General features: G+C 50.4%; 1 gene segment (V, D, J or C); it reads left to right on the top strand.

Annotated features, from left to right (window-relative positions):
* Positions 1 to 1,688: 1,688 nt before the first annotated feature.
* On the top strand, positions 1,689 to 2,389 carry LOC115660722. The segment is given in 2 exon segments: positions 1,689 to 1,779; positions 1,894 to 2,389. Coding segments are annotated over 2 exon segments (447 nt in total).
* Positions 2,390 to 12,758: the final 10,369 nt, after the last annotated feature.

Raw genomic sequence — 12,758 nt, 5'->3', positions numbered from 1 at the left:
AGCCGCCCGAGCTGTGGCTGGTGCAGCTGGGCTGAGGCCAGCCCCGAGATCGCTGCTTGGGTGCTCCCCAGGGCCAGCCACGCTGGGACCGCCTGAGCAGTGGCCGGTGGGCCGGCCATGGGTGCGCTCCAGAAGCGCCTAGTGCTGCTGGCCATGAGGCGTCTGAGCAGCTGGTCCCAGGAGTGGTTGCTCTGACAGCCCTGGGATCAGCCACACCACAAAACCCGACAGAGTCACAGCCTTAGGCATGATGGCCACTTTCCCAGGAGACTCTTTGTGCTTCTCAGCCTCATTTTATCATTTTCCCTCATCTGAATAAAGGTCATTTGAGCCTGTTAAGGATCTTTGTGTGTGGGGAGCATCCCAGGGCCTAAACCAGAACAGATTGAGACAGTGCCCCATCCCCTCCTCTCTCACACACATGGATTTGGGAGGATTTAGTTTGCTGCCCAGATTAGGGCTTCAGCACTTGTACTCCTTTCTAAATCCAAGAGGCCATGGCAGCATAGAGCTCTCCTCGGCCCTGTTCCAGCGCTCACTGAAGTCAATAGAAAGCCACCCATTGACCCCTGTGGGCCCTAGAACACTGCTGGTGCGGTGTGATGCCCTGTGCCATACAAGAAGCTGTTTCTGGGAGCAATGTTGCATTTTGATGTTCATTAATTTCCATTGGGCTCAAATCCCATCTATGCGCTTGGATGTGATTCATTCGCCTTTCAATTTCTTCTCCATGAACATCTCTAGTGGGAAGGGAGAGAGGGACGGGGCTTGAAAGAAAGAAATGGCACAAACACTCCTGCGAATGCGTTGGCACGATGGTCCAAGGTACAAGTCTGCGCAGAGTTGTGTTGAACTCTTTGATTTCTCCCCTCCTCGTTATTAAATTGCCAGCCGTTCTGTCCAAGAGCAGAAGTAAAACCAGGTGACCAGACAGACAACAAATCCAATAAGGAACAGGCAAAGCCCATAGTTCAGTTCACAGAATGTGTTTGTTACACAAATGGGAACCACAATTGTGTGGATGATTTCTGAAGAGAAAAAGGGGATAAATGCATTGAATGAACAGGTTTCTCAGCACAGGTGGCTCTGTAGAAGTTTATGGGTTGATAATTATTTGTGTTGCTGTACAACAGAATCCCTCTCTATTCTGTTTCTCTTGCTTTGCTCTGTCTCCTTTATGTCACCAAAGTGACAGTCAGTCTGGGATCCTTGAGGTTTTTCTTTTGACTCTCTGGGGCAATATATCCTCTGTGAGGTGATTGGGGGGCCTGGGTATTGTGACGAGTGAATCTCCATTGTGGGTGCCTCCCCCTGGGTTTTCCCTGTGCACCAGCCTGGATCAGTTCTGCTATGTTCTTTGGGTCACACATCATGTGACAAGAGTTCATGAGGGTGCTAATGGTGTCTACAGCATCATCAGAGCTGTGGGGCTAATTAAGAAAAGAACTACATGATTATATGACTCATTAAGATATCTCTGCTTGAGTCTTCTACTACTGGGCCAGCTGTGGGGTCTGCCTTTATAAGCCAGGAGCTTGTCACTAAAACTCGGTGTCTCCTCCAATGGGCCCAGCTCTGGGTGGTCACATGGCTGCTCAGAGGAGAGGAGATTAGCATAAGGGGTGGAGCTTGCATACTGCTTATTTAGCAAGTTCAGTACAAGGAGCAGATACTGCCAGGCATTTGCAGTGTGACCACCTTGGTTTCTTGCAGGAGACTGAAATCTTCTCACCATGCTCTGGGCTCCCCTCGTCGTCCTGTTGGGGACGTGGTGCACAGGTGAGAACAGGGGGAAGGGAGAGGATTAAAAGTATCCTGTTCAGTGGCCTGCAATGTGAGATACCAGAGCCAGGTCTCCCTGAGCGCTAACACCTTTTACCATTGTATCCCCAGCCTCCAGCGCCCAGCCTGTCCTGACTCAGCTGCCATCCATAGCCGCATCCCCGGGACAGACAGTGAAAATCTCCTGTTCCATGAGCAGTGGGGTCATGGTGCAGAGCTATCCCCAGACCTGGCAGCAACAGACACCGGGCAGCCCTCTGCGATACCTGCTCTCTTACTATAGCAGCATGAGCAGGGGTTCTGGGGTCCCCGACCGATTCTCAGGGTCCAAGGAGAGCTCCAGCAACGTTTGGTATTTGACCATCACCAATGTCCAGGCAGAGGACGAGGCTGATTATTACTGTGCTGTGTGGTATGGCAGTGGGGGAGTGTCTCACAGTGATACACCCACATGGGGAAGTGAGACAGAAATATCCCCTGAGCAAATCACATCCTCCCAGGCCAGGGTCTGAGCTGGCAGCTGCTCTGGCTGCAGAGGGTGGGGTCTGGCTGTGACATCGTCTGTCAATACCAGAGACTTGACTGTGTGACGCTCACTGTGTCCCTGTGCAGGGAGTCAGGAGTTTGTTGGGTCTGGTACTGGTGGTATCAGGTTCTTCCACCTTTTCCTTCTCGGTTCGGTGTCAAGTGAACTCCCAAACTCTGAAAGTGAATCTGAGTCCCAGCCACTGGCTCCAGCTGGTCCAGTCTGGACACCACGAGTCTGCAGAGATTTCACTCTCAACCATTAACTGGCCTAGGGTTGTTCCGAGGTTTCACAGACTTTTCCATGACCCTGCTCTGAGTTTGTAAAGCAGCCCCAGAGCAGGTGAGAGTCTCTTGTGTTTGTGTTTCAGTTCCTCCCCAGCCTGCAGGGAAACAGCTCTTCTTGGTCTCTCTCACGTGCCAGGCCCCCAGGGATCCTCACTGTCTGTTAAGAGATAACAGTCAGAGCAGATATGTGAACACACTAAAGTTAACCACTAGGGGGAGCTCTTCATCTACTGTATGTGAAAGCTGTAAAAAAATCCCTTTCTACTACAAGCTTCTGAGATACAGAAGTGGGTGTGGATTACAAGGGCTTTTCATCTGTGCTAAGAAATCTCACCCTGATAGCTTCAAGTAATCCCCCTCAAGCTTGTCCTATTACTAACGTACTAATGGTCTTCATTATAGAGCACTTTCCCACCAGGAACCTCAAGATCTTTGGTCATCAAGATTTAAGTTTCCCAACACCCATGCAAGGTATTACGAAGGCCTTTGTGGAGGACGAACGACACGCATGACACACTCCTTCTACTTCACAAAACCCAGCTGACTAAAAAATAAAAAGTAAAAAATACTCCCCTGAAACAAATTAACATGAAACAAAAATTAACCAAGCAGCCAACTACGAAAAGAAAATTAATAAACTAAAAATAACCAAACTCGCAAACCCAACCCCAAACATTGTTTTTACCCCAAAATGGGAGGAAGGGCTGCTGGTCATGGGGGACTTTCTGTGGAAAAAGCTAAGATACGATGGTGATGGGAGGAGTCTGAACCCCTAAAATAAGATCCTTGTTTTATAGATGGGGAAATCTAGGCTCAGGGATGTCTAGACTTTGGCCAGGGTCATTCAGCATGTTTGTGGCAGAGCTGCTAATCAAAATTTTGTCTCCTGACTGCCAGAGCACTCTTCCAACCTGCAGGCCACGCTCCCTCGGAAATAGTCTGCTTTGGAGTTCCATCACCCCCACCTCTGCTTTCCTGTCTATGATCTGTCCCTTCTGCTGGCACCTCCTCATTCCCTTGTATCTTATATAGACCTGTAAACACTACAGAAATACCTTCAGTGCAGTAATCTCTCGGGAGAATACTTTGTTGGTAGCTCGCTGATACATTTTTCCACTAGCTGAGAGAGGCTTAGCAGGGGTATGAACTTGAGCTCTGAGCAAAAACCCAGAGTGAAGCTCAACAGAACTCCCCCTGAACTAACGTCATCCCTTCCTCTTCTAGCCTACAATCCAATGGCATAACTATCACCCCTCCAAGTGCAAGTCTCTCTCTATCAGACTCAGCCCTTTGTGTTCAGAGCTGCCCTGAATGTAACTATCTGTCACAGAGTGTGGGGAGTCCAGTCCTGCACCCTGCTTCCTGGGACCCACAGTGACTCTTAGCCAGACAGTAAAACAGAAGGTTTATTGGACAACAGGAACACAGGTTACAGCAGAGCTTGCAGGCACAGTCAGGACCCCTCCATCGAGTCCTTCTGGGCTTTCAGGGTGCTTGGATCCTAGCTAGGATACCCTGAATTCTGCCCACACAGCCCCAAGCCCAAACTCAAACTGCTTCCCTCCTGCCACTTCCTTCCTTTGTTCCCCTTCCCGGGCAAAGGTGTTGACCTTTCCCCTCCCTTACCTAGCTCAGGTTACAGGCTCCGGTCTCGTCCATCCCCTAAAGTCCTCCCCTGCTCTCCCATTCCCCACACAGAAAGCCCCTACTCCATCACACTATCCAACACCAGATTATGGGTTATTATCCTCCCATACAATTAGACCAGGAGCTTCCTTTGCTAACACTACAGAAGACTTTGTAAGGTGCAATGGATGGTCCTCAGGTATATAAAAGTACCCCCCAATGCAGTGCCACTGTGGATAGGATATTTCTAACTCTAATGTGTAAAGGATCCTTTTATGGCTATGAACAATGGGCTTTGAATGGTTCAGTGACTCAGCAGGACGCCTTTGGCTCTGGATGATATTTAAACTTCGTTAAATGTTTGAATTTACGCAGAGAGGCCCTGGTTCTCCACTCACTTACACTGTTTGTACAACAGTTCGGCTGCATGAAAGTCAGTGGAGTTACCCCGGATTTACACTGATGAAAAACAGAGAAGAATTGGGCCTAGAGACTGGCCCCTGTGTCTGCCCCTCTCAGATGGGTGAGTGAACATGCTTGAGCAGCCAGTGAGCAGGGAGCAGATTTGCATGAAGGGGCCGTTCTCTAGCACTGGGGGTTTAAGAGAGAATCGGAGGGTTCCAGCCTGAGACCCGTTTGCCTCAGGAAGCCGAGCTCGTCTGGATTCCCACCATGGCCTGGGTCCCTCTGCTCCTCACGCTGCTCACTTACTTCTCAGGTACTACAAAAGGGCAAGCTTCCCCCTGAGCTGCCTGCAGATCATGTTAACTGGGGATAAAGTCAATGTTGCTGACTTATTTTGTCACAATGCTTTCTCCTGTCCCAGGTTCTCTGGCACAGTACGTGCTGACCCAGCCGCCTTCAGTGTCTGTGTCTCTAGGGCAAAAGGCTCAACTCACCTGCTCAGGGAACAACATTGGTAGCAAGAGTGTGCAGTGGTACCAACAGAAACCTGGCAGTGCTCCACTACTTGTTATATATAGCGATAGCAGCAGACCCTCCGGAATCCCTGATCGATTCTCTGGAGCCAACTCCGGTAACACGGCCACGTTAACCATCACTGGAGTCCAAGCGCAGGACGAGGCTGATTATTACTGTCAGGTGTGGGACAGCAGCAGTGCTCAGCCTCACAGTGACGCAGACAGATGGGGAAGTGAGACACAAACCTCCCATTTCAAAGGGAACATGTCATGTTATTGTCTTTAACGCGTGAGGTGGGGAAGGTGCATGAAAGGAGGTTGTTTCCAGTCAACCCAGAAACCTTTCCTGCCAACTATGGAGTACAAGTCAACTGCTCGCTATCCCCATGGAGAACTCCCTACACTGCAGGGCTTTTATCCAGACAGTATTTAGGAAGGAGGGGGCTGGGAGGAGGATATACTTGTAAGCAGTGTGCCCTCACCTACAGGCTGTTTAAACACTGAAAGGAAAACCTGGTGCCCCTCCCTGCTGCCTAGCTCTGTGTTATTGCCCCCCCAACTGCCGCTCAGATATCTCCCCTGGTGATGTCAGCTCTCCCCTGGCAAAAGGCCATGGCTGAGGCCTGTTTCCCAGACATGCACTTCCAAGCACAGATCACCCCTCCCTCGCCTCAGGGCCCGACAGAGAAGTTATACAGTCTGTCCCATGGGATAAACCTTCCTCAGAGAGGCAAGAGAGTGGAATTATCCCTGCTCCCAACCCAGGAGCTCTGAGCTTTGCTGGCTGGAGGACTGTCCTAGTTTTCCCCACATGCAGACAGCCCACAGCTCCCTCCTATGAAGGCAGTGTGACTGGAACTGGGGTCTGTCTCTGTCATATTAGCAATGGTCAGTGATAAGGGCTGTAACATGCCCAGAGCTCTAAGGAGCGACAAGTGGAGGGGAGAGTAGAACTCGGGCTCCTGGAATGGGTCCTGTCCCTGCGGCTAATGGATGCTCTGTGCAGGAGACGGTACGGGGACTGCAGAACATGCATGGCTTGACCAAACGAGAGAACAGGATCCAGCCGAAATGTGGAACATCCTGCGAAGTGCACCATGTTGGAGAGCTCCCCTGCCTGCTGCCATGAGGGGAGCAGTCCCCAACAAGGAGCCTCTGGGGTGAGAGCAGAGTCAGATTTAGTCTTTGAAATTGTGAACATCGCAGAAGTAAACGAGGGTAAATATTTGCTGGTAGGCAGTAATGTCCTGCTTTGATTCCCTCCCCACCCCGCTGCAGTCTGGACACCGGAGAAAGGATCTGACAGACCCCCCGCCTGCGTGGGAGATCAGCTCTACTTAGAAGAGCATCAGCAAAATCCTTTATCCAGCCCAGGACTGGCTTCATTGTGTGGCTTACAGGACTGCACAGAACCCACTGAAACCCTAGGGGCCCCCTGAGAGGTGGGGACTCTGAGCATTATGGGATAGAGTCTAGTTCCACCCTCCCCGAACCAATATGGAAACAAGTAAATCTTTAGAAATCAATTTCTGACATTTCAGGTCCTGATTCAGGAAAGCATCCCTCCTCACTACAGCTATTAGCACATATTTACTGATCAGCAGGTACTTCAGGGCTGTCCTGTATCGGGCCTGGGTGTTGATGGGTCTCAGGTTTGAGTGGGTGGGCAATGTGGCAGGTAGATTTCCATCATACAGAATCCCTATGTCCTTCCACTGCCCCCAGACAGTGAACAAGATTCCTCATTAGTCCAAGTCTCCCATGAGGATTATCACCCCATAAAAATCCCTAATGAAGAAGCCAAAACACCTGTAGCCCTGCCGTGTGGCCTGGAGAGCAGAGAAACCGTGGCTGCTGGCAAAGAACAGCTACTAAGCACATGCATCCCCAGCCACAGAAATCTCACCCTCTCATGTGGTCCTGAAGTGGATAGAAAGTGACTTATCAACATCCTTAACCTTTACAATTTCCCCTGCCCACTCCACTAGCTTTACTTTAAAATGTTCCATGATTGGCAATGAGTATTGATTTGATTCTCCTTGTTCTCAGAATCTGCTAGTTGTGTTGGCTCAAACTGTGAGTGAGCAATGAACCTCTAGCAAAGCTGGGAAATGTCAGGCTCAAAGGGGAGGGTTGGAGAAAGTTACAAACTGGTGAAAACAAGGGATTGGAATGGAAACTGTCACCCAGCCTGAACTCCCATGGTTGCTACTGTGGATGAAGAAAGAAAATGATCTCAGCTGAACTGGTCACAGTTGGGGTGGCTCTGAACCAGTGACTTTATACAGCAGGAGCTCATCACCACCAACGATGCTCTCCCCTCCCACGTGCATTTCCCTGTGGGGAAAAGGACTAATCAGACTAGAGCAGATTAGCATAAAGGCAGGGCTTGCATGCGCCTTCCCCAGGAGGATCAATATAAGAGGCAGATAGGTTCAAGTATTCTCAATCGATCCATCAGTTTTTCTCCCAAAGGTCGGAAATCCCCTCACCATGCTCTGGGCTCCCCTCATCGTCCTACTGGGGACATGGTGCACAGGTGAGAACAGAGGGAGCACGTTAAACCCACAGTCATGTTACTGCTGAAGCCAGTGTACAAACTGTGTCACTAGCAGCTGGGAATGGACAAGGAGGGGTTAAAAAGTTTCTACCTTATTTTTTTCCAGGTTCCAGCTCACAGTCTGTGCTGACTCAGCCAACCTCAGAGTCAGTGTCCCCAGGAAACACTGTGAAACTCTCCTGCACCATGAGCAGTGGGACCAGCATCAGTGACTACTATGTGCACTGGTACCAACAGAAACCTGGGAATTCTCCACGATACCTGCTGTATTACAAGTCAGATTCTGACAAGCACCAGGGCTCTGGGGTCCCTGCGCGCTTCTCAGGTTCCAAAGAAACATCCAGTAACACCGGCTATTTGACCATCTCTGGTGTCCTGGCAGAGGATGAGGCTGATTATTACTGTGCTGTGTGGCACAGCAATGCTTGTCACAGTGACACAGACAGATGGGGAAGTGAGGCAAAAACCTGCCCTTTCATCCCCCAGACCAGGCTCTGTGGAGCCTAGGCAGAAGTCACACGGTGCAGAGTTTGGTGTGAAGTGTAACACTTCACCTAAATAACTGCTCCTCCCAAGAAAATCCACTTTCTCATATCTGCTCTCTCCTCTTTACACTTCTGCAGCAGGAGGAGCTGTCAGCTTCCTCTAGAGAAGAGTTAACATCGCTGTTCTCATCATGGGGAGAGGGAGAGATTCAGCTAAAGTTACAGACTCAAGTGACATCAGGGCCTAGATCCATTCAAAGATCTTGCCACTCCTTCCTGCAAAGAGAAAGAGGTCAGAAGAACCTCTGATTTCTAATGTAGGAGTGTCCAGGGGGACGGGAAGGGAGTTAATGGCTATGGAAGCGGGAAGAAGGGGCATGACATGAGCGCGGTAGGGAAACAAAGGGCTCATCAGGCTCACACCCGCTGGCTGAGTGGATGCGCAGCAACTTCTGGGGACTTTCAAAAGCCTGCGCAGGGAGGAAAATCTGGGCCTGGGAGTCTGAGCCAAGGTCCCGGAATGGGGGGAGCAGGAAGTAGAATTGGAAATGATGATAAAGGTGCTGATTGGGGTAAGTGCAAGTGACCATGTAAGTCTAACCGTGAGGGGGAAATCTTCACCTGCAATACACCAAACAGGAGACAGTAACTTTCAGACTACACCTGCCGGGGTGGGGCACAGACTCGGTTGGATTTAAAGTCACAACAACAATTCCCGCCGTTCTCCTTCTTTCTCTGTGGGCAGCAAGGGCTAGTTGGAGCAGGTGAGAACTGGAGGGGAGCAGGTGCAGTCAGACATCACCAAACAAGGAGCCCGTTTGAAACACACACACTCCAATTTCATTCACTGAGCTCTCATGAGGGTATCTCAAGAGGTCCCTTTCTTGGTAATTCTCTCATGACATTTGCTCCCTGCTGATACAGGCCAAGCAGGTGCCTGTAAAAGAAACAGCTCTGAGAAAAAACCAGCCAAAAGTAAATACAGACCTTCACCTCAGCCCTAGGATCTGATGGTGCAAGCCCCTCTCAGTGTGCAGGATGATCTCTTGCAGACTGAACTCTTTGCTTTCCCAGCTCCCATTCTGCTCTGCACGTACATCACCAGCAACCAGACACCTGGTTCCCATCTACAGCTTCAGAGCTTAATGTTACGAAAGTCCTACTGGAAACACTGTAGGAAGCTTTGAAACTGCAGGGGGGGGTCCTCAGGAACATAACCTTTCCCCCGGGCAGTGCCAGAGTTAATATGATATTTATGGGATGATGGGAGAATGGGGACAGGAGAGCGACTGGGAGGGAAGATCTCTGAGCTCAGTTGTGCCCAACATGAGCCTTTGAAGCCAGGAACCACGAAGAGCTGAGATGCAGGAGCGAGATTCTGTGCAAGATGAGAGTGGGCTCAGGAGCCAGGTCTGGAGCGCAGAAGCGTGTCAGCGAGTTCTCAGTGTAGCGGAGACACCGATCCCATGTGGGCACAGTGGGTCACCCCAGGGTGAGGTGTGGAGGGAGAAAAGGAGGAGGGGCAGATGAGAGCTCTCCTATCAAATCACAAATATTTTAAGCCACTCTCTTGCTTCTGGGCAGCAGACTCCTGATGTTTGAGCACTTGGGGTTGGCAGTAGTGCCTTGTGGCAGCGGCCCACGGAGGCTACCAGAGGGCTAGCAATCTGAGTGCTTGTGAAGGGAACTGAGAGACTCCTTTCCCCCACTGAGCAGTCTGCCATGATCTTGAGTTTGACATGGCTGCATTGTAAGGATGCCTTGCAAACCCTAGCAGTGTGGTCACTGCGGAACGAGAACTGAAATAACAACCTTATACAGCTGGATCTCATCACCCAGGGATGGTTTCCTCCGGCTTGTACCCATCTCTCTGGTCAGCAGAGCGAATCATAAAAGATCAAATTAGCATAGAGGGTGGAGCTTGGATGCTGCACACTCAGGAGGATCAATATAAGGGGCAGGTTTCTGTGGGGCACTCTCAGTGGATCTGGCTTTTTATCCACAAAGGGCCTGAAATCTCCTCACCATGCTCTGGGCTCCCCTCATCCTCCTGCTGGGGACGTGGTGCACAGGTGAGAACAGCGGGAGCGGGGTCAATACACATTGAAGATACAGGTGATGCCAGTTTGTAAACTGTGTCACTAACAGCCCGGGACAGACACGGTGGGGTTCACAGGCTTCTCCATTATTTTTCCCAGGTTCTAGCTCACAGCCTGTGCTGACTCAGCCGCCCTCAATGTCAGTGTCCCCAGGAAACACTGTGAAACTCTCCTGCACCATGAGCAGTGGGACCAGCATCAGTGACTACTATGTGTACTGGTACCAGCAGAAACCTGGGAATTCTCCACGATACCTGCTGTATTACTATACGGATTCCAGCAAGGGCCAGGGCTCTGGGGTCCCTGCTCGCTTTTCTGGTTCCAAAGACACATCCAGTAACGTCGCCTATTTGACCATCTCTGGTGTCCTGGCAGAGGATGAGGCTGATTATTACTGTGCTGTGTGGCATAACAATGCTTGTCACAGTGACACAGACAGATGGGGAAGTGAGAAAAAAACTTCCCCTCCCCAAACCTGGGCCCTGCAAAAATCCACCAACTGCAGAGTTTTCTCTCCAGCCTAACATATGATAGTGCTACTCATCACAAGGAAATTCATATGATCTTTCCTCCAGCAAACAACATGCAGCTATCACCTGAGATCTCTGATGTAGGAAAACCAGGTGCGGGGCGGGGAGGTGAGCAGGAGGGGAGGAAGGGCTACTGGAATGGGGAGGGGCATGAAGAGAGAAAGCAAAGGAAACAAAGATCTCTGGTGGCTCAGGGAGCCTATTACTCCTCCCGTGGAAAGAGGGAGGAGGATTCAGAGGTCAATGTTCTCCGCAGAAAGGGGTACAGGCTGCCCTTCCTGGCTGCTTGTTCTGTTATGGCTCTGAGCTCTCCCCTGGTCTGAGTGAAGGAGTCCCTCACTTGGCAGCAACTTGGTCCGTTACCAGCGAGGCCTGCAACACAAGGATAGCTGATGGGCCATGCTGGCATCTAGCATTGTTCTCCGCCTTTTCACTGTGGGGAGATGCATTCCAAAGCCAGGGGATAGATGTTTATTAATAGAGGCAAATTACTTTCCTGTTTTATTGCACTGAACCTGGTAACTGCACATCAGAGAGGACTCCTCTGACTTGCTCACACATTTGATATCTAGCAAAAGGAGCCAGTGATTTCACTAGCAAAACCTCTCAAGAAAGAGTCTCAGTGTTAGAAACGAATCAGGATGATTTCAGTCCAGGTAGCGGTCATAACTTGGTGACTTTAGCCAGTAGGGGGAGCGCTTTACCTCTAGAAGTGGAGTCTGAGACAATGCCAGCTGTGCTGCAGTTTGCACATATGTGAGGCTGCAGGTTGGTGGGGACTGAAGTTCTGGGTTCAGCAGTGTAGAGCTGTGCTAAGAGATACCAGCAATGGGATTTGAAGACAGTAATACAGAAAACATTCTCTTTAGAGTTCTGGATCCTTAACCCCGTAATTGACACCAATTCCACTCCACAGAAGTGAAAAGTAGAATACAGTGACTGCGCAGTCAGCGCCCCTCTTTGCCATTTCTCTGGCTTTTCCTCAAAGGTTGTGGTCAAAATACCCATCTCCTAATTAGTCATGATTGAGACCCTCCCCTGTCTCAGGGCTCTGCTGGGTGAGGGAGATGGAAGGGAGGTGCCAGCAGCAGTCAATGAGCAGGGAGAAGATCTGCATGAAGGGACAGTTCTCCAGCTCTGGGGGTTTAAGAGAAATTCCAGCCACAGACCCATTACACTTTTAAGATGCCTCCAAATCTTCCCAGCCATCCTAGGTTCAGCACCTGTCTAGGTCTTATCTGCATGGAAACCATCTCTCATCTCCCTCTATCAGGAGTTTACCAATCCTCCCCTTGGCCTGGGGATGGTAAGGCAGAGACCAAGGGAGCTCAGGTTTATTCTTGTTGATCCTGACAGGGACAAATTATGCCCTGGTTTCATTAGACTCAGGATACAGAGCCCCAAATGCTAGTGTCCCCAATCAGAGAAACCCTCATTTCCTTCATGGGTTCCCAAAGCCATCAGTAGAGTCTGTCCCAGCAGGGGAACCTTCTCCATTTCCTGTTCTGTGCTCTGGCTCTTTAAACCCCAGGAGTTGATGCTGGTCAATGGCGGGGGGGGGGGGGGGCGGGTAGTTCACAATGATGGCTGTAGCTGTGGCAGTGCAAGACTCCCACTCTGGACCCTCCACAGAGACTCTTCATGTTTCTCCCACTTGCTTTTTTATTGAGGTGAGGTTAAATAATAGACATTTCAGCCTGAAAAGTATCTTTGTGTGCGGGGAGCATAACAGGGCCAGAGCAGAGACAGTGATCCATCATTTTACCTGCCCCACCCACACCAAGCTGAGTGCAGACTTTGATCCAGATTTCAGCTTCATCATTGTCCTCTTTCTAAGTCCAGGGGACAATGGCACCTTAGACCTCTCTTAGGCCCTGATCCAGAGCCTGCAGAAGTCAACAGTAAGACCCCCATTGACTCCAGCAGGCTCTGGGTCAGACCCT

The sequence above is a fragment of the Gopherus evgoodei genome, chromosome 13 (assembly GCF_007399415.2).
Source record: "Gopherus evgoodei ecotype Sinaloan lineage chromosome 13, rGopEvg1_v1.p, whole genome shotgun sequence".
NCBI classification, from domain to species: domain Eukaryota; kingdom Metazoa; phylum Chordata; order Testudines; family Testudinidae; genus Gopherus; species Gopherus evgoodei.
Note: the sequence above shows the minus strand (reverse complement) of the source record. Positions and strands in the feature narration are given on the sequence as shown.